Below are 23,074 nucleotides of genomic sequence, written 5' to 3' on the forward strand. Positions count from 1 at the left end.
ATTTTTCAAAAGAAAATTTTAATTTTATTTGTTTGATAGATATTTTGTATGGATATAGAGAAGGAGGTAAATGGAAATGTATTATTGTATAGCAGCTGTCCACGCGGACGCATCGCTCACTCAAGTAGGAGAGAGACAGATCTCGAACGCTGCCGAACGCGGGGACCGATTGTGCCTCTTTGTCGCTCGTTCTGCACTCTCGCTTGCACTTCAAGCCTTAAATGGAACGCCTCAGAGCGAGGTAACGCCGCATGAGTAATTTTTTTTCGTGTGTGCAGCCGGCTCCATCGAATTATAAGACGTTGTCACGTCAAAAATAGACAATAAGGATGCATCATCTGCATAGTTTTTGTTTTAATCATGAACACTTGATAGTCAAGCGCACTGACCAACCAAACATAAAACATAAAAAGTACAATTTAACAACTCCAACCGCACGTGTATTTTCAATCTCTAGGTAGTCTTCTTCTTCAAGCTGGCAGGTCGTGTAAACCGAACTCAGTTGATGGAGCTTTGAATATTGGATGTACCTAGTAATTCAGTATGCTAATGCCTGAAAAGCTGACAGGTTATATTGTTCTTTTCTGTGAGGCTTCATATTGCTATATTTTAACGACTCGATGGATTTCGGTATAATAGATTATACTGAGCAAAGAATCTGATACATCAATTTTGTTTAAAACTTAAAAAAACAACTGCTATCATATGCTGCAGAAACCCATGGACATGGGCCAAAACAAACGCTTCTGTAGTACAAAAGGTTCTGCAATAGACGGACATCAGTCGACGGTAATGACCGTTCCAGACGATGGCGTACTGACAACTTCACCAGACAGTAAATTGAAGTTCGTGAGATATCTTTGTAAATTGCAACCAACTTTCTCAGGATGTTTGTGAAGTAGTAGAATAGTCGTACGGGACAGCTGAACTAGTTTCATCGAGCACATTGAATATGAAACGCATTTGTGTAAAATTTGTACCAAAACAATTGATAACTGATTATGAGAGCAGCCAAGTCAAATCGATGATGTAGATCTTATCAACATTCACATTCACGGGTTTGTTCACAAGAACTTTTTATCTCCAGGCCAAACAATCGTTTTACTAGGAGAGAGCATTCGGCGCAAAAACGTATAATAATACACAAGTAGAAAAACAAAAATTAGTTGTTCGTCCTTGACAACACCCCGATTGTACATTTCTCCTTGCTCAGAATTCCTAGCTTTGAACATTAGAATCATTCTGCACCCTCCATATTCGTCTAACCTTGCCTCTTGTGATTTTATTTACTTACGGAAACACAGCTAAAAGATGAGAGTAGAATCATAAGAAGTTCTTAACGCACTCGCTCAAGTTGAAATTCAAAGATGGACCCATGAGGAATACGCTGGAATAGTCGAGTAAATTCTCCAATTATCAATGGGATTACCTCGCTGACACATATCCGAATTGTCAGAAAATTTGGGCAGCACATGGTACACGGTAGTAGTGGTCGGTGGGTTATAGGTTTGGTTGTTTGACGGTATGGGCAGTTTTGCACGACACAATAAATGATCAGAGGCGTATAGAGTTCAGTCTTTATTTACTATATGCAGCAATATGATAGAGGAATGGTATATACACAAGGAATGTAGTAAAATAGAGAAGAAAAATAGTAAGACTTGAGAGCTACGACAGATAACACAGTCAGTTACCTCTCACACACATTGCGGTCCGCCACGATGATTTTGAGGTACAGAATAACCTTGAGGACCAAAAGGGTGTCCTTACAGATCACCTACATGTCTTTGTGGAACACCTGGCTGTTTGGGATGACTGTGAGGACCACCAGAATGGCTTGGTGACCCTGAAGACCACCTGTATGACTCTGGGCACCACTCTGAGGGCCTCCAGGATATACTTGAAGTCCACTGGCATGTCCTTAAGGCCAACCAGGATGTATATATTTGAGATCCTACAGAATGTACGGTCGGAGGAGCCGGGTGCCCCGGTGGAGCATCGAGATGACCTTGAGGAGCAAGATGCTCTTGTAGACCACCAGGATGCTCCTATGGCCTTACAGAATGTTCTTGTGGGAGTCCATGATGCCCTTGGGGTATACCAGGGAGACCTTGTGGACCCCCAGCATGACTTTGTGAACCAGGATGTCCGTGTGGCCGGGATCACCACTTTGGTCGTTTGACGGTATGCGTAGTTTTGCACGACACAATAAAAGATCAGTTACCTCTCAAACGTATTCATATTGCTGTACGTAGTAAATAAATACTGAACACTATACGCCTCTGATCTTTTATTATGTCGAGCAAAACTACGAATACCGTCAAACGACCAAATAGGTATCTTTTATGACGGACATTATATCTTCTAAGTGACTAACTAAAGAAATTTTAATCACGGTCAGAAGTAGCAGTTAGTATTTCTGTTCAAAGGTTTTTTCATAAATTTTTAAAGTAACGTGTGTTACATCTGTATTGTGCAACAAATTATTCTTAGTGTTTGTTACCCAATTGGACTCAGTTGCCAGCTTCTTACGCGTTACATCTGAAAATGACGATTTTGGTCATTGGTTCCTTAGCCTAATCTAACGAAATTAAGTTTTGGTGTCCTTTGTCTTTTTCTGTTTTCGCCTGACATTCTTCTTAAGACATCAGTAAAAATTAGGAACTTTTGTGTTTTGTATTGTAGGACAAAATTCATCAAACAAAATAAACGAAAATTTTGTGGAACAATTCACATTCAATATCGATTGTTTCCTTTAAAGACTTTAATACTTCCCCTTTCAGGAAATGTGTGCTTTTCATAATCGTTCTTATTTTCTGCTTTTTCTTTCAGATGGAAGAAGAACAAGAGATGCAATCGAACGAAAGCGGATTCGGTGAAACACGTGGCACGGAATATGTTAACAGACGTTGCGGTGCAGCAATCGTGTCCTTTGTGTGCGGTCGGACGGGCTTGTTGATCCTGGTGACAGGCTACGCCTTCTTCGGCGCGATACTGTTTCGTACGTTGGAAAGCGGAAGCGCGCCTTTGTCGTCCGATTTAGACGCCGTCGCAGGAACATCAACGGCACCGGTACAACAGATACAGCAAAGCAGGGAGGATTGTCTCAGGGAGCTTTGGCTTATTACAGGTAAGTGACACATTCTATTTGTCAGAACTTATGAGGAGACATTGCTTTTGCGTTATTGTGTCTATCACAACGTTCATGTTTGGACGATTTATTTACGCTTACATCCAAGACTCTGAATTCGCACCAAGTTAAAACGTATTTTGCTACGTTTCGCCTTGTATTGTAAACAATACCAGTTTGGTCACTTTATAGTTTGTGAGAGTTTTTTGAGGTATAGTAACAAAGACATAAACACTAAATAACAAGACAACGACACAACAATATATTTACAAACTTAATAAGGAAAGATGATCGACGACTGATGAAATGTAGTAAGCAGTACCAGAATATAGGAAGACGAGATAAGAACTGTCCAAGTTATGAAAAAAAGTCTTCAGAAAAATTGTGAAGGAGGAACTAATAGTTGGTGGATGAAAGTAGGGTAGGTAGGGTACCAATAGGGTAGTGAGGTGATTGGAAAGTTCTGAAGATGAGAAATACAGTAGAATCTCTAAGTCGAACCTCGATAAGTCGAAATTCTCCATAATTCGAAAAAATATTTTGTTTCCTTCAGTGAGTCCCTGCAAGCCATTTTGGTACATATTTTTCCTCTATAACTCGAAAAATTAAGTTGGACCTCTGTATCTCAAACATAGCAATGTTTTATTTTACAACCTTTACAACTCGATAATTTGAAACTTATTACGTCTATAGTTCTATGAAAACTAATTTATCGACTTTACGGATTTGCCGACAATGTAAGGTACACTTAATAAGAATAAATCTTAACCTCTACAAGTTGAATCAAAATCCTATGTCAAAATCCTCCGTAATTCGAAAACTATCACTCGAATTTTTTGGCGTCTCCCTTGATGTTCGAGTTATAGAGGCTCTACTGTAGTTGGTGGATAAAAGTAGCGTACCAATAGGATAGTAAGAATATTGGAAAGTTCTGAAGATAAGAAATACTTAGAAATATAATGTAGAAGAAAAATCGTAAAATTGTAATTAGGAAATAATGCTAACGGACGGCATGCGGTTAGTAGGCGGAGCTGAAATGTTAATAGGAATTACAGGAAAGTACAAGTAGTTAATGTTATTGATATTGATAGAATTGACTACAAAAGAATTTGAATAGGCTGCTCGAAATATTTACACAAAAATAATAGAATGTTATATACAAAAGAATTCAAGTAGAAATATTTACGTAGACGCAGAGACAGAAAGAATTATATACAAAAGAATTCGGGTATTTGAAATATTTACAAAAGGGTGTAATATAATGTTTAGCCAGATATATGTTTTTAAATTAAATACGGTGGCGTTATCCGCCACACCACAGCGAAACCATACGAAACTTAAACTAACATTGAAAAGTTCAACGTCAGTTTTCTCTGATGGTTATGCTCTGTAAATTCGTCCTACAAATCAATTAGAAACTTACAAGATAATTAAATTTTAATCGAATAAAACGAAATAATTCCCCTTTCCAGCAATTTATTTAATACTAACGTAAAATTATTTTCATTTCACAAGTCATTGTAAGTAAATTTACGTTTTTATAGTAACTCGTTTCTTACGCCATTTTTTGGCAGGTCGTTGTGAGGCATCTGGGATTGCCCGTTTCTTATAAGGTGCCCTTCGAAATATAATTGTGAAAATTCATTTTCAATTTTCCATCCATTACAAACTACCTCAAATTAATGAGGGAAAAATTGTTGCTGTTGTCACACCCCCGCCGGGAATCGAACCTAAGACCTTTGGCTTTGCGCACCAATGTTCTGACTAGTAAGCTACGAGAGATGACAACAGCAAGTACGACAAACCGAGCCTACAAGGTTACTCTGTCGATTTTTTACTAATGTAATTCCATCTACTACAAACTACCTCAGGTTATGTCATCTCTCTTAGCTTAGTGGTCAGAGCATTGGTGCGTAAAGCCAAAGGTTTCGGGTTCGATTCCCGGCGGGGGTGAGACATCAGCAACAAAAAAAGTCCCTCATTAACCTGAGGTAGTTTGTAATGGATGGAAAATTGAATATGAATTTTCATCCAAGAAGTGCTGGCTGACTATTTCCATTGCAAAATTAAGTATATATTTTACATTATAATTAATTTCCAAATTGAGTCATACCTTTTTTTGTTAAATAAACGCAGGTAGGTTTATATTGTTTATTACAGTCTAAATTTTGGTAATTCTCTTTATTTCAAAAATTAATAATTAATCAATTAAATATTGGGTAAAATAGTTGGTAGGAACTTTGCAGTTGATAATGTACGTAACCCACGTTAATCTTATTTCTTATTATATTTGAATCTAAACTGGCTTTGGAAGTATAAATACTCGCCCAAAGCTCATTCTAAAAGTACTCTTATATATGAAAATATTCGAGAGACTACAGCCAAAACAGTTCCAAAAGCACTCATACCTAAATGATATCTATTTCAGAGTCCCCTTTGCAATATAATCCATAACAATATTACAGCTTTTGTTTTAATGTAACATAATCTCTCAACAGGCTTGGTGTAAAACCGTATTAAATTTCGCACAATGTAACGATTCAACTTAACAAAGTTTTCTGGTATTGGAATATTTTACAACAAGCAGAAAATTCTCGTTCAATTATCAATTAAACTGATAATATCAACAGTTCAATGATACATAGCATGGACAAACTAAAAAAAAACTGATAATAGGATTGGGAATAGGACACGTTATTTTCAACATTGAATAAAAATTATTGATAATAGAGATAGAGTTACAGGTTTCGAGACTTTTTTATTGTAAATATATTCCTCTTCAAGGATATTTTTTTTCTTAGGAAATTAGTTTTCGAATTCATAGAAATTCTAAAGCTTTCTCGACCCACTTTATCATAATGTACATATAGATATTAGGGGTCGATGGTTGTCGTCTAGGCTTGTTTCTACTCTTTCGATAAGACATTCGACGTTTCGCCAGTAGCTGTGATTGGCATGTTCAGGGTACATAACGAGGGTGTCTTAGTAAAACCGAAGCGGAAGACTTTATGTCGTCGCTACGTTCCCTGTGAATGCTAATCCCATCTGTTGGCGAATCGTCGGATAAACAACTTCATCGAAGGAAGAGAGTCAATCCTAGACCACGACCATCAAGCTCAAAAATCAAACACTATTTTGATAGTTTTTGAATTATTTGGTTACTTTTCCTGTCGACATTTTAACTCTTTAGGTGGTTTTAGATTGTTGATTTTGCTTCAGAATTAGCTATAAGCAGTTTGTGACGTTACTGGGAATCATAAATTGAACAACGTTCGAAGAACAATTTTCATTATAACTCTATATAATAGAAACCTCGAAATTAAATTTGTCATGTGATAATCCCACATGAATCAGAAATTAATGAAGATCGAATTTCTTCCTATAATTTGAGATGGTTTTCTATCAGATATTAGTATTTTTGATATTAATGTATTTCGATATCCCCTAGGAAAAAGAGTTTTGACAGACATGAATGAACAACAAAATAACATGAAGGTTTCCTTTTTTCATTTCGAAGTATAACAAATTTCATCAATATAATTTATTAATTTTTTGCACACGAGCTAAATTAATAAGACGCAATAAAATTACAGAAACTGTATGTAACTGTATGTGTAAGCAAGCATTTTATAAGTGACTTCGAAAAGTATCTAATTCCTCTTATAGTTTTTTTGGAAATACTACTAATCTATACACCTTATCAAACATTAAATCGTTGAATAATTGACCTGACCCTCCATTGATATTAGGTTTCTATAAGTAAATGTACATAAACGCATTAAGGATAAGTATTAGATAATTGAATAATGTCGATGCATTGCGTCAAGTAACGCTACGATCGGGGCTTGTTTATTTGACTTGACTTTTATTATGCGAATTTGTTTGTTATATGCACGTCGTTCATTTGACATAGATACTTGATGTTGCAGAAACAATTAAAACAAATAAGAACTATATCATTTTAACTTTTCTTATTTATAGCATTTATCTCAGTTTTGCATAATGTCTTGGCATTTTTTTCGCAAATTATATAAGATTAAGAGCCGATTACGATCAAGAAATTTGCGACGTTGTCGATTTAAAGTAATTGACGTTTCGAGTCATATCTCTCTGTCCTCTTCAGAAGCTATGAACCTGAATGATTATTGCCCTGTTTGACATTTTTATATTACATGGTTATTAGTCTGTTACTTTCGACTCTTGACTTAGGGACTGTTCAATTTTTGAAGATTTTTGACCCTCCCCCTTGTAACGCGCCGTAACGTTTTTCTGTACCCCCCCCCCCCCCCCTCCCTAAACGTTACGTAACACTCAAGTGACCATTTTTACCCAAAAGTAGCAAAAGTTATGTTGCGCAAGTCGTATAGCATCATTTATATGTTCTACAAACTTTTCTTTATTTTTTAGTTTTTCTTAAGCCGTTTTCCGTTGGCATTTTTTTGAAACAGTTGCGCTGCCAAGTCAGCATGAGAGTCTTTATAGGTCAAGAACAGCTGATGATACAAATCTCCCTCTTTTGTGGACACTACAGTATGAACACTATGAACTCACTTTAATAACACCAACTACAGCGATGTGCTTCTGCGTAAACACTCACGAATACTGACAACGAAATGACGTACAATACAACCGAGGGATTTCCCGTAAAACCTAAACGAATAGGGTTGCCAACTTCGTAGTTTTACTTCCCTCATTTTTTATTAAAAAGAAGAAACAATGTTACGTAACGTGTTGTAGGAAAGACCCCCTCCCGCCTCTGTAACGCATCGTAACGTTTTACGAGACCCCCCTCCCCCAAATTGCGTTACGTAATACTTGAACGCCCCCTTTTTCAGGTTTGTTTATTTTCTCTTATACTCCTGGTAATTCTACGAACGCCTCTGTCCTTGTTAACATGATAAAGATATTCAGAACTGATTTCCTTTACAGTCTCTGCCAATCATCCCCAGGGACTCCTTCGTGTTCTTTTATTTTCATGTGGATTAGTCTACGTGTTTGTTCTGTATGTAGATATTACTACAATCTTTTATTTTCAATAGGTATTAGAAATTTGAAAATCACTTAATTTCTCCAATTTGAACTTTTGTCTATTGGGTGAGAAAGATAATAACGTCTCGCATATAAATGATAACATAAGAAATTTCATTTCAAAATTTCATTTCTGTATTTACTATTTGGCATTTTCTTGTTCCACAAGCTGTTTGAAAATTATTTCCGCCACGCGGATCATTAGTTCGTCAGCCGCCTGAGATAACGATTCCGTTTGTGGCGCATAATAAATAATTTACGAAGTTCTTCAGCCTTTGCTGTCTTTTTCCTTTGTCGGTTTCCCACTTGGAAGATTTACTTACCGTCGGTGCAAAGGCCATATGCGCTAACAAAAAAAAAACGTATCTTCTTTTTCTACTTCCTTTCGTGCGCACAAAGACATTTGTTGCAAAAGAAGAAGTCGTCTGATGCTAGCCAAATCCTTTATCCGATTTTAAAACTAACTGGAAAAGACTGAAACTAAATGCGGTGCACCTTATTAATCTAGTCCTTGTGAAAATGGTATCTATAATAGATGCCTTCAATTTAATGAAATATGTGTTACGAACTAGGTCGCATACAATGTTTTTATAGTAAACTCCTAGCTCAAGGTACATAACTGTTTCTGGAGATTGGTGACTAAAAGTTACTTACTGTTCGTTTCAGGAAGTTGAAGATATGCCCCTTCCCTTTATTAGGGTGCGCCGTAGCATAATTCCAAATTCAATCATATTTAAAATAATTCGAAGTGGTCTGTAGTTTTCAATCATATTTGTCTGCGAAGCTCATTTCTCCACCGATCATCGAGCGAGAACTAGACAAAAGTGTACAGTACCATTTGCAAAATTATTTAAACTGCCTCGTTAAAATTTAAGAATATACTTTATTTAAAAGCATATTTAGCCAAAAATAATAACAAGTGAATTAGCTTAACGATCTACACACCTATAAAACTTTTGCTTTGTTTTCTATTGTTAATTTATATACATTTTTGTTTTAAGAAATTGCTGAACATTTTCGTGTAGTACTGTACAATTCTAGCCGATCTCCTAAGACCGCCCATCGAGAGCTCTGCTCGTTCAAGCTTGTTCCAACTATTTCTGTCTTGCTCACGCCTAATGTGTATTCTTTCTATCTTCGCGCAGATTATTTCAAGGTCACAATTCTAACAAATTTAAATGGACTGTAGAGTTTATAGTATTGTCACCTATTTATGTTTACTCATATAAAACTGTCTAGCTTACAATTGTCGTAGCTATTAAAAACTAAAACAAGGTTTCCACTTTCAATAACATACCTACATATGCAAGTCTACAAATGGGCTCAGAAGTTCGAAATCGAAATCCAATCCTGGTACCTACTTTCTATAAAATGGTTTTTATTAGGTAAGATGATACATCTCTAAATACATTAGTAATATACTGATGCCTAAAAAAAGCACAGTGTTAAATCTGAAGAGTGGTTTAAAAATTATTCATCATTGTCATCATAGGATTGTCAGTCCTAAGACTGGTTTGACACGCAGCTCCACTTTTCCCTATCCGGAGTTAATCTTCTCATTTCCCTAAAGCAAGAACATCTCAGATCCTTAACTATTTGCGAACAGTAATCTAATCTAGGTCTACCTCTACTCCTCCTAGCTCCCGTTTCTGCCTCTGACTATAGACCTTCATGCCTGAAAAGTGTCCTACCAACCTATCTTGCCTATTTTCCTCATCATTCGCTTTTGTCCTTGGCTGATCTAATGGGTTGCTGAATATTCTTCGACGGTTTGAAGATGGTGTTGTCGTATCTCTTCAGGACTCTACCAATCCGGTCCGAAACCTCTAGAACATAAGGTAGATATGCTAGAGAGGTGCTGCGTCGTTCTTCGATCTCTGGTGTCTTGAATCTGATTATTGATCTCTCGATCTCCCATTTGTTATAATCATTCGTCTCGAAGGCGGTTTTTGAGTGTTCGAGCCCCTCCTGATAATTTTTCCGATTTGCAAATCCTTCTACCTTGGGCAGGCAGGATCCTAATGATGCCATACTTCTGACTTAGGTGGTGGTTGGATTAGATACCTGCCCGTGTGTCTAGGTATCCTGTATACCGTGTGACCCAATTTGTTGCCTCGATTCCTCACTAGTACGTCGATGAATGAATGCTTATTGTTCGTCCTTCTCAGTCTTCATGGTGAAGTAGATGCTGGGGTGTTTTCCGTTCAGGTGGTGAATGAAGTCGTTTAGCTTTTTCATTCCTCAAGGAAACTAGCTGGTTACAGCTAATTTTGAAATAAATCTTTCGTCATTAACTTTATATAAACGTAGCGGCTAGATAAAATTTGTATTCAGTCTGATTAGGAAATCTGACGAGAAAGCTTTTACATTTTGGCCCTCTAAAAGTTTTGTTCGATTCGAATCCCATCAACTTCGTCGGATATGGCCCCCGTCGTACACTATGTAGATAGATAGGTGGCAGTAACGCGATTTCTAAGGTTCGTTATGGAGGTAATCGTATCATCTGCAAGGATATTCGGTTGAGGCCGACCGAGAGCTCGGACATAAAAACTTAAGCTGATAATAAAAAATGCAATCTCGTTCTCGGATCTCTTTCTGCTGAGATTGTGCACGACGGCGACGCTCGTTGTAAAAGGGTTCGTCATTTTCGCTTAGCTCATTACGCTTGCGATCGTTTTGCATGAAATATTCAGTTATCTTCTCTCTTCTTATACGATACTAGTAGGACGTAAGTCACACAGAACCACATTCACTAACTCACTCGCTCTCTTGCTCGGTATGAGGGTAGTAGATCTTAACGTCTCATTCTTACGAACGCGCCTCGGCTCATTTAGAAGGTTGTAACATCGTCGGATCCAAGTCTTTTAACTACGGAAAAAATTCATTATTCTCGTCGTAACTCTCAAACGCCTCGTTGCTGTTTGTAACAACGTTTCGATCGAACGTACAGAGGATGCTCGAGTTATAACTGCAAAGTCTCATTCTTACGTGATGCGGTTTGAACTAGTCGGGCTTCTTGCGTATTTGTCTTTCTACAAATGTTATTTTAACATTTACGATATATTAACTACTATGTAAGAGAAAATTTTAAAGTTATTTTGACAGTTCGATACTTCTTATACTCTCAAAGGACTAGGGTCGACAAATTTCAAGAAAAATGTCTTTCCTGCGAGAATAGAAATGGATTTTTATCAAAACTTTTTATGTAGTTTTTATAGATCATCTTTTCATACCTTACAGAGTTTATTCGGTTTTGTGTTTTTTATCTATTTTTTAAGCTCTTTAAAATCTTCTTCAGGAAAACTGTTTTCTATTTTCAGCTTTCAACTTTTTAAAAATACAGTTGACGTTATATTTCTGAAATACATGAATAATTAATAATGGTGAAATTGGTTGTGAAAGACTGACAATGTGGATCAGTATCTATCGTATCCTCTTCCATAAAATAGGCATATAGGTACTCTGAAATCATTTCCGGATTAAAATTATTGTAGTCTAGCCCTAAATCCATTACCGTTTCTTCTGCATTGTTTTGGAATGCCAAACTCACGAGACGTTTAATTGATACCCATGCGACCATTATTTACTGCATTACAATTGTAGTGTAGTGTAGTCCATTTCCCTCTTTCTGGACACTTACGTTTGCACATTGTGGGCATCCCTTTAAAAAGAAAACGATAAGTATATATCATACGACATCTATCCCGTACTTCATTAATAGTATGGGAGAGATGGCCCAGTCAATATCGTCATTATATAGGGTTGTTCGGAAAGTCATTTCGTTTTTTCCCGACAGAGGATTTAATTGTATTCTTTTGCACCCAACTTCACATTTAAGCCGTATAATTTTTATATGCTTTGAGAGCTCATATAGCAAGGCTTGCGTGTGAAAAATTCCAATTAATTCTACGCAGTAGTTTTTGGTTGGTGCCCTTTTAAATATGGAGAGCGATAAGCAGCATTTTCGACATATCTTACTGTTTTACTACAGAAAGGGTAAAAATGCTGTTCAAGCCAGAAAGAAATTGACTGATGTGTATGGAGAAGGTGTGTTGACAGTACGCCAGTGCCAGAACTGGTTCGCTAAATTTCGATCCGGCAATTTTGATGTCGAAGATGCACCACGTTCGGGAAGACCGGTTGAAGCTGATAAAGATTTTAAAGGAATCGTTTTTGTTGAGTTTTTACCGGATAACATAACGATTAATTCGGAAGTCTACTGTAATGTCAGCTGGACAAACTGAATGATGCACTTCAACAGAAAAGGTCAGAACTAATCAATAGGAAAGTTGTAGTGTTTCACCAAGACAACGCGAGACCTCACACAAGTTTGGTCACTCGCCAAAAGCTTTTACAGCTTGAATGGGATACAATGCTACACCCACCATATTCTCCAGACCTGGCACCATCGGATTATTATTTGTTCCGGTCACTCCAAAATTTTTTAGACGGTAAAACCTTCACTTCAAATGAGGAGGTCAAAAACCTCCTCGATCAGTTTTTTGCCAGCAAAGACCAAAAATTTTATGAGCGTAGAATTATGCTACTACTAGAAAGATGGCACAAGGTGTTGGACCAGAACGGTCAATAAAGTATTTGTTTATTATACGAAAACTGTCTTTCATTTCTAAAAAAAAAAAACGAAATGACTTTCCGAACAACCCTATATTTGTAAACACACCCATCAAATTAGTATTACATATATTGACAATCAGTATCCCCCCAAATATATAAAAGGTAACATCTGCAGGTACTGTAGGGTGCATCTTGTGATAGCGTCCCATAACGTAGGGGGTGTAAACGCTATGTACAAGATGTACCCCACTTAATGATTACGAAGACTCGCCAGGTTGGCGGTGGCGTTTTCTTATCGCTCTTCGTTACCGGAAGCGTTAAATGGTGAAACACATACCTACTAGTGACCTTCACAACAGCTGGTACGTAGATAGACCAATTGCACGTGATGACGATTTATAATAGTAGTTACCGTTCGATTGTTAAAATACTGCTGTTACCGCAAAATACAAAAATAGGTTTATATTAAAAATATCAAGCAAGGAACAATGTGTTCCCACGTAGAATATAAGATATGGTTGTCACATATAGACGGTGCAGTGAGAATGGACTAACTGCATTATATGTAAATTGTGGTACCGCACCGAGGGGTGAAGGCCAGCCAAGACTTTAGGAACGAAATCATTTTGCTATTAATAGAGGACAATCCCGGTTTGAGTAACTTGATCATTGTACAGCAAACAGGGATTTCGCATAATACGGCGTGGAGTAGAGGAGAGGAGAATTCCTTCCATCCATACCTTTATCGAAATACGTTATACCTATGACCATGTTCTACCCACCACACCTACCAGGATGTATCACCGTTGCTTTGCGAATTGTACTGTTACCGCCGCTGTATAAAGTAGCCGGCAGAAAAATACTTTTGGGTGGTTTATTCCCACCAGCCAGTAATGCTGGTGAGCGGGCAGTCCCTCTAAATTTCGCCGGAAGGTAGGGCGGAAGACTTTCTTCAGCCTCCTTTCAGGAATCGTGGGAATGGATGAGTGGTGGTTAGGGTAAGAAAGATGAGGTGGATGAAATGAAAACAGAAGAGAATGAAAGATTTTTTTGTGGAGTATGACTGCCGTAGCATTTGCCTAAGTGATCCAAGGAAACCACAGAAAAACTTGGACCAAGGCAGACGGACCCGAAATCCTACCGGCGTCCTCCCAAATGGTAAGCAATGGTCTAAATTTCTAGGCCATGCCGTTCGGTGGTAACTAAGAAAAAAAAAGTTTTGGGTGTTTCATTCCCGCCAGCCACTAATACTGGTGAGCGGGCAGTCCCTCCGAACTTCGGCGCAAGGTAGGGCGGAAGACCCTCTTCAGCCTCCTTTCAGGAATCGTTGGAATGGATGGGTGGTGGTTAGGTAGAGAAATGTAAAACGGACGAAATGAAAACAGAAGAAAATGAAGGATTTTTTGTGGATTGTTACTGCCCCAAGGAAACCAAGGCAGACAGACCCGGAATCGAACTGGCGTCCTCCCTAATGCTAAGCAATGGTCTAAACTTCTACGTTTCCGTTCTGTAAATAGGCAGTGCACTCCTTCCATATCCGTACTTGCGTATAGAACTCCATCACAGCATGTAGCGATGCTGCGCTACACAGTTACGTTAGATAATCCTGGCCATCATTGGCGGAGCAGTTGGGGCTTTCAGTAAGTTCATTATCTTTATGTTTATGTATATCGCTGGTTGGTGCCAGGTGGCTCATTCTATTTCGTTTTCATGTACCTTCTTCTCTCCTAATTTTTCAATTTTTTTATAATAACGAACTTATTCAGACGCCTACAATAATGTGATCGTAAGTATTGGAACTTGCTGACTTCAATAGTCCAGAATCTGAAATAAAAGCAATGATCATCTCTCCTTGAGGAGACATACTTTACGTTCTTACTGCTATTTTATACCGCATGTTATAATAACGATATGATGAAAAACTTCGTCCACATTATTTCTGGTCACCCTATAAAGGAAAATTGTTGCCATGCTATAATTTAAACACTTTTTACTACTCAACTTCAAGTTGTACTAGATTAAACGAATCGCACTCTTAACAATAATTCGCAAGCATGTTTATTAGGTGAAATTAACGTCAAAGTTATTTTCGTCTGACACGTTCAAAATAACCAAATATTTCCTGTCGTGACTCGTTATACCCTCCAAATGTTTCCAGCAGATAGCAATTCATGACGTTGCATATTTCCTTCTCTTCGACTCGTTTTATACACAGGGTTTGTCCGGAAAGTAATAGGACTGGGGTAGATTTAAAAAAATTTATTGAGCCAATCGTTACAATTCTTTAAAAACTTTCAAAATAGTCTCCTTCTGCGTCGATGCAGCGCTGCCAGCGCGATTTCCAAACAACAAAAGCGTCACGGAAGGCATTCTCCGGAATAGCCTTAAGAGCCACGGTGTATGCTGCTTGGATCCCCTCTATCGTCTCAAAATGCTTGCCTTTCATGGGCCTTTTCAGGCGAGCAAACAAAAAAAAGTCCGGGGGGGGGCACATCTGGGCTGTAGGGCGGCTGCGGAAGCGCTGGTCAGGTAGCTGTCCACAAGAAAGGCGGTGTGAGCCGGGGCGTTGTCGTGGTGCATCTTGCAGTCGGCTGCGATGTCTTGTCGGACCCGATTGACCCTTCGCTTGAGTCTCTTGAGCACTTCCACGTAGAACTAGGCGTTGACGGTTTGTCCAGGAGGAACAGATTCATGGTGGACGATGCCTTTCATGTCAAAAAAGATCGTTTTCACTTTGGATTTACCCATTCTTCCCTTTTTTGGGCGAGGAGACGCCGGCGATTGCCTCTTTGTATCGGGATCATACTCAAAGATCCATGACTCGTCACCTGTGATTACGTTATTCAAAAATTGGGGGTCACTTTCACACATGTTTAAATTTTCTTGGCACACTTTCACTTGCCGCAATTTCTGGTCGTCAGTGAGCACTTTTGAGACCATCTTCGCGCACACCTTGCGCGTGTTCAAATGCTGCGTCACAATGTCTGAATTCAAAACTTCGCGCACACGAGTCACTTTGTCGGTGTTTGTCGAAGTCGAAGGTATTCCAGCACAGTCTTCATGGGCGACCTCTTCCCGGCCCGCTGAAAAGGCCTGATGCCACCGAAACATATCAAATGTCTCTGTCGCAGATTTACCGAGTTTCACACAGAATTTAATCGCGTACCTCTGCTCTAACGAGCGCTGCATTTTCGGCTTGCACCACTCACAGAAACACGTCGCGCGAAAAAGCCTGTTCTGACTCTCCAGGTGCTCGGATATAACTCACCAGCCTCTCGTTCGTTAGCTAGGAATGCCCTCTAGCGAATCCAGTCGGTGCGCGCACGCTCCGAAGTACAGTCGCGGCGGAAGGAAATCAGTCCTGTTACTTTCCGGACAAACCCTCTACGTACTTACCTTTGCGCTCACCCGCCTGTCTGTCCGTCCGTGCGTTCGCCGTTGATGGTCGCGTAGCTCTCTCGCGCTCATCGAGCCATTTAGAAACGTGCCCTTAAAAGGCTTTAATTAACTCGAGCTAATACCGCTTTTTGTGCGGTCGTAAGGTTGCAAAACTTTGCCGACTATTCCCGTAAACTTTGCCAACTAGTTATTTAACCTACAATTTAATTTCGGTACGTCGCAGCTTGCGAAAAGCCTCTACATTCCCTCTCTCTCTCTCTCTCTTGCTCGTTTTCTGTTACCCCTGAAAACATAATGTAATTGGTGTAAAACAAAAACTTTTTCAAGGGTTCTCCAACAGGAAAACAGAGAAAGAAAGGAACTTTCTGTATATTTCGCTCAACTTGTTAAAACATGAAACTGTTTAAAGGGGTTTCCCGGGATTTGTCATATTTGGGGGGTGTTTGGGAAGTATATACGATCCAGGTCTTCAATTTTTTCCTGTATTTGCTTGTCGCCGGGTCAAGCCTACCACCTAAGACACAGTTCTGTTTGTTCAAAGGAAATTATTGTTTTAGTACAGTAAAGGAATTTATTTCGACATGAAATGTCTGGGTTTTACAATGACAACCTTATTTAAAGGGATAACAAACTAGTGTTTGTTTTAAAGCATGTTCCGCATGTATCTAGCACAATATTTTTAGAATGAGTTGGGGGAGAGGGAATGCGAGTCGAAGACGTCTATAACTCTTTCTTTGTCCAAATACTTTAGAAAGTTCTGTTGATTGTTTATATGGGCAATTATAAAATATTTGGATACCATTAGTCTTATATTCGAGTGATGAGATGTTACTCACTAAAAAACTTTGTGATTGTAACAAAATCCTCAGTTAGATAAAAAAATTTGAGGTTATTAAAAGCTTTTGTGTTTCCCTAGTTTTTTTTGTAAATCCACACGATACATATACAACATATACCTACATCAATGTCAGCCAAATCGATAAAATCGTTTAAAAGTTTCAAATTGTTTTCGAAATTTTAATTACTAATTCTCATCTCGAACGGGGATAATAATTATGGACTGAATTTTGACCAAATTACTTCTTATGGTGGAAGTAATTATTGAAAAAAAGCGGACGTAATCCACGTGTGCTGCTAATTTGTCCAAGCTTAATTACGTCCTTTAGTAAATTAAAAGCGGGTATTTTATGTATATAGTAGATTATGCAAAACGTTCACATACACATTCCTTTGTTGGTTTTTTATGCCTCACGAGCAAAAACGAATAATTTGGTAATCGTGTGCAATATACAGAGTGTTTCTGAAATAAGTAGCAAGATTGCAACAGGCGATAGAGCACTATAAAAAAGAAAGTTGAGTAAATGTTTGGTGATCCGAAAGTTCACCATTTTCGAGAAAAACGAATTTGAAAGTACAGGTAAAAGCCAGTCCGGTTCTGGTAGGATCATGAAGGAAAATGAGACAATTCAACGCCGCTTGATATTCAACTGATAATTAGCAGCATTCGTGTTGGATTTCTTTTGTATTTTTGACTCATGCATTGTTTGTTATTTGTTACATTAAATTATGTGTTTGACGATCTTTATTTTATAACCGACCTAATAGTAGGCTTTTATCTTTTTTAACGTTATAGGCTTGAATATATTATATATACAGTAAATGGAAGTTATTTCAGTAGATCAATGTATCACTGTCATAGGTCAGTGTAAAACAGTAGTTGTTACAATACTTCCACGTATTTGAAACCCTCCAAAGCTTGCTAGTTATTTTAGAAACATCCCGTATATAGTTTTCCATCACGTCTATAAAAACAATCACTTCCTTATCTGAAAACTGTCTTAAACTGACAAAATTCTCAAAATTGCAAAAGATGGTTACCACATCGCATTTTTCAAAAGATCATACTGTCCTTTGATGTTTGCATGCAATAGAAAGTCCCTATGTTCGTTTCTCAACTCGCCACTGGTTATAATAATGACATGAGGTTCAAAATGTGTGCTATTAGCCGATAAGATCCGTGTTGTTATTGTAAATTGGTGTGGCTGTTGTTTAAATGATCCAGCAACCTAGCTTCCGCTTTGTTGAACTCGCTATCAAGTCACTCGGATTTTCATTAGCCAACTGCGATGTAACGCGACGTAACGTTAGGGAACGATTCTCGAAATTGCCCGATTATCTTTTAATGTCATCGCATTTGACTAAGTAGTGCATCGCGATGGTACTTTACCAAGTACGAAACAACAAGGTGAAATCCTTTTTTAAGTGTGTAAGAGGGAAATTTGCAGCGGTTTGCGGTTTCTTACTTGGAAATTAAGGTTTTAGGGTCAAGGATTAGAAACTGCAGTTTTATGTCTACGTCGCCGACGGGTGAAAAACTGATATTTATGTTTTTCTTTTTATGGTTCAAAGGAAAATTAAATTTGTGCAAATCATAACTATAGGGAAATGCAACCAAATGAAATATGAGAGAGTATAATTATTCGTCCCTACATAATCTCTTAATAACGTTACCATATGCTTTACAAGGTGTCATTTAAATAAGCCTGGAACTTGCAGGAAATGATAGGGCACTATAAAATAAGAAAATTAAGTAAAAGTTGGCAGGTCCGAATATTAACCGATTTCGAGAAAAACGTATTTGAGAGTATTCGAAATACGACAACGCAACGCTGCATTCAATCAGCCGATAATTAGCAGTATCAGTTATAGCCCGTAGGTCAGTGCATCACTGTAGAACAGTTGTTGTTTCTCTTAGCGATGACATCTCTTCATTTAATGCCCATAGCTGATTTGTTAATGTTATGTTAGGTTATCGGGAATTTTTGATATTAGGAACCATTCAGGAGGGATAAGAGGAAAATGGAAACTGGAAAACAGACTTACTCGAGCTACTGAATCGCACACACATTTAATGTTTTTATATTTCCATTTTATAGAAGGCAATCTCCAATGTAATGTACGCGAAATAGTACTGAAAGTTGGCTCCTTTCTTTCGTGTGACAGTGTGACGAATGATAAAAAAGCAGTTGCTGTATCCTTATCCTTTGCAGCGAGTTCAAGCCTTACACCTAACTGCTTTTCAGCCGTGAGTGGATTTGTATGAGTGGTTTAGATAAAAAACTGCTTCAGATGTCAATCTTTTCCATAGGATGATGCTTACATCCTTAGTAATCGAAATCTATCTCCACTGGACTTCCTTGTATGAGGTTGTATGATACAGCGCGTGTATCAAACACCAGTGTACAATTCTATTGATGTGCATAGTCTTGCCAATATAACCATGTGCAGGACCGTGTGATGATTACCGCAAATAAAATTCACTAAATACCTGACATTTTTGCGCCAGTAATAAATAATTTTAATAGACGTCTTGAAGCCTGTCTCCTAGCAGGCGATTCTAATTCTCAACTATTTTTGTAGATGTGCATGTTTGCTGGTCTTCTCGGAACTATTAACTCGTCGATAATAAGTAAGAGGTGTGTTGTTGTTTATGTTTAGTTTACGCTTTGGACAACTGGAATTGTTAGTGTACACTCCATTTATGTGTATTTGCTCAATGCTCAGTGTTTATCGCAGTTCGTTGTACGCTGGCAAATCACGCCCAGGGCCGGCTTCGCATTGTGACTTTCTTAACCTAATATAACCTAACCTAACCTAATTTTTTTTAGACCGTAACTACGCACTATTCGACCCCTTTTTATATACATTTGACACCCTGAATTTTCAAGTGAAATTAGCGAGTTACTGCTATTAGTTTTTAAACTTTCGATGACCGATCAGTTAATGATTTTGGAATACTGTGCTAATATACTTAATAATGCTTTCGCATAGTTGCTTTGACTGGTGTATTTAAAGTGAATGAAGCAAGGGTGAATAACGATACCCATCCGTCCAACATTGGTTGGGTTCAACTAATTTTATATAATTCGTTAGAATGTGGCAATGCTTCAGAATTCATTTTAATTAATTAGATACATAAACAAAGTCTATAGATTAGCAGCAGGGAATTTATCGTAATAAATTAACTCTTTTAAAATTTCAGTGTTTACATTTAGGTATTTTAAATGGATAGTAAGGTGTACATATATATACAAATATTCATTGGTCCATCTTATCTTAGCGCAGTACATTAAGCTTTCACCGGAGCCATCATTATTGCGTTAAAACGGCTTTGCTTTATCCGAAACCTTCGGGAGAGTTTAAACAAATAGCTAGAAGACTTACAGGTATTTCTCATCGTGTCAAGTACGAACATGAGAACAAAGGAGATTATAAGTAATACCTTCTCTCAACTAACACGGAAGAGAAAGCACCATCTTTATTGTTTACGGCTAAAGGATTTTACTTGAAGGATTAGGACGGAAGGAATTCATATAAATGTTAAAACCCATTGTTCATTTCAAGAAAAAAATTTTCCTTTCTTGCGATCGGAAATTGATCTTAAATACTTTACAAGATTAATTTACCGTTAAAAAAAACTGAAATCGGTTTAATTGTTCAAACACGCAAAACAATTTTATTAACAAATGCGTTGTAAATAAATGACATATGCATAATGCAATTATCCTACTTTTGTTACTTCATTGAAAATTCAAGTTATTTTTTTACAATGTGATACTAATAAAATAATACTTAATCTTATTTTTGGGGTTCGACGTCTTTAAAGTTTTCTCTTTTTTATTATCAATCCAATAACATTTAACCATCATTATAATCATCAACCCAAAGATTGCTTGGACACACTCTCCACTTTTTCCTTATCTTAAATCAATAATGTTTGCATAACTAATTCCGAACAGTTATCTAATTTAGGTCTACCTTTGACTCTCATTGCTCCTGTTGTTGTTGTCTCTAACTAAACTTTCATGCCTAAGAAGGTGTCCTACCAACCTATGTCACCAATTTCTGGAGTATATACGTACTGTTCGTTTCAAGAAGTTAAAGATATGCCCCTTCCCTTTATTAGGATGCGCCGGAGCATAATTCCAAATTCAATCATATTTGTCTGCGAAGCTCATTTCTCCACCGATCATCGAGCGAGAACTAGACAAAAGTGTAAAATTTGCAAAATTATTTAAACTGCCTCGTTAAAATTTAAGAATATGCTTTATTTAAAAGAATATTTAGCCAAAAATAATAAAAGTGAATTAACTTAACGTTCTACACACCTGTAAAACTTTTGCTTTGTTTTCTATTGTTAATTTATATACATTTTTGTTTTAAGAAATTGCTAAACATTTTCGTCTAGTACTGTACAATTCTAGCCGATCTCCTAAGACCGCCCATCGAGAGCTCTGCTCGTTCAAGCTTGTTCCAACTATTTCTGTCTTGCTCACGCCTAGTGTGTATTCTTTCTATCTTTCAGATTTCTTCAAGGTCACAATTCTAACAAATTGAAATAGACTGTACATACATATAATTGCCTTTCATAATATCTATGTAAACAAATGGAGGGAAGCACTTTAAAATGATTGGTTTTAGCTAGAGATGCGGCAGATAGTGCGGTTTTTCTGGGTACTGAGTATTAAAATCCAAAAACTCTTTTTTCTATTAAAAAGCAACGTATGGATACAAGCTTTTTCACACGGGCTACTTTTTGTAGCGCTTCTGAAGCGTTACAGTTGCGTCATTTTTTGAAATCCACTAATTTAAATTGATGCTTGCACACGAGAGTAGCGCTTCAAAAACATGGCGGTACAGTCGCCGAACTGTAGCGGTATTCGATTGAATCGCGCGGCTAAATATTCTTGCAATTGTTGCGCTTCACCAAGAAATACATTTACTTAAGTTAACGCTTCCACACTGGCGTGTAATCGCCGTTAGAGAAGTTGCTAAGGACCTATACATATCGATTGGCCATTCGATTTTTACCAATGATTTGATAATGAGACGGGTCGCCGCGAAATTCGTACCAAAAATTGCTCAATTTCGACCAAAACAGCATCGCATTAACATTGCTAAGAAGCTGTAGAACTTTGTCGGCGACCACCTAAATTTGCTCCAGCGGGTCATAACTGGTAACGAATCATGGGTTTATGGTTACGACGTGGAAACCAAAGCTCAATCATCCCAATGAAAGCTGCCGCACTAGCCAAAACCGAAAAAAGCGCACCAAGTTAGGTCGAATGTGAAGGTTTGGCTTACAGTTTTCTTCGGTTGCAGGGGCGTGCTGCATCATGAGTTCCTGCCACAGGGTAGAACGGTCAATAAGAAATATTTCCGCGAAGCAATCTGCCAGAAACGCCCGGATTTGTGAAGGAACAATAATAATTGGCTTTTGCACTATGATAACGCTCCTGCTTGTGAGCGAATTTTTGACCAAAAACAACACACTAATAATGCAGCAGCCACTGTATTGCCCAAATTTAGTCCCTATGACTTTATCTTGTTCCCGAAACTGAATAGACTCATGAAAGGACGACACTACGCTACGATTGAGGAGATAAAGACGGCCTCGAAGGAGGATGTTTCGGCACAAAAGACTATTTTATCTTATTTCGACTATATTGTGTACCATACCAACTATAAGTTTATAGCTTCGACCACTGTACCCTTCAGGTTCAACTATAAGTTTATAGCTTCGACCACTGTACCCTTCAGGTAATTCTCAGTACTCGGAAGCCCTGAAATCTGGTTTACTTCAATCTCAGCGTGTAAATAGTTTATGTAAATCAGTACATAATTAGTTAATCTTGGTACCTAACGCATAGTAACTAAAACATACCTAATTTTAAGTAAATAAGGCTTGAGCAGCCCTCTTGGAAGATAATATAAGAACAAAAATTCACGACAGAAAGAGAGTTCATTTTTGACCAGCTGAGACACTAGTTCTCTAAAACAATTAATATTCAAATAAGTCTGTTCTTCGACTAGGAGAGGCAATTCCTCCTAAACATTAATTTAATTATAATAATTTCTAAGTTTATGTAAATAAATAGTTTC

At 37.7% G+C, this 23,074-nt stretch overlaps 1 protein-coding gene across 2 annotated transcripts in view; it reads left to right on the plus strand.

Moving 5' to 3' along the window:
* LOC108734605 overlaps positions 1–23,074 on the plus strand; it is a 371,439-nt gene that overhangs the window by 67,379 nt on the left and 280,986 nt on the right. For both annotated transcript variants that reach the window (XM_018466232.1, XM_018466233.1), the window contains exon 2: positions 2,833–3,130. In XM_018466232.1, the coding sequence (XP_018321734.1) occupies positions 2,833–3,130 (298 nt within the window). The remainder of the gene's footprint in view (positions 1–2,832; positions 3,131–23,074) is intronic.

Source organism: Agrilus planipennis, unplaced genomic scaffold (assembly GCF_000699045.2).
Source record: "Agrilus planipennis isolate EAB-ADULT unplaced genomic scaffold, Apla_2.0 scaffold89, whole genome shotgun sequence".
Classification (NCBI taxonomy): domain Eukaryota; kingdom Metazoa; phylum Arthropoda; class Insecta; order Coleoptera; family Buprestidae; genus Agrilus; species Agrilus planipennis.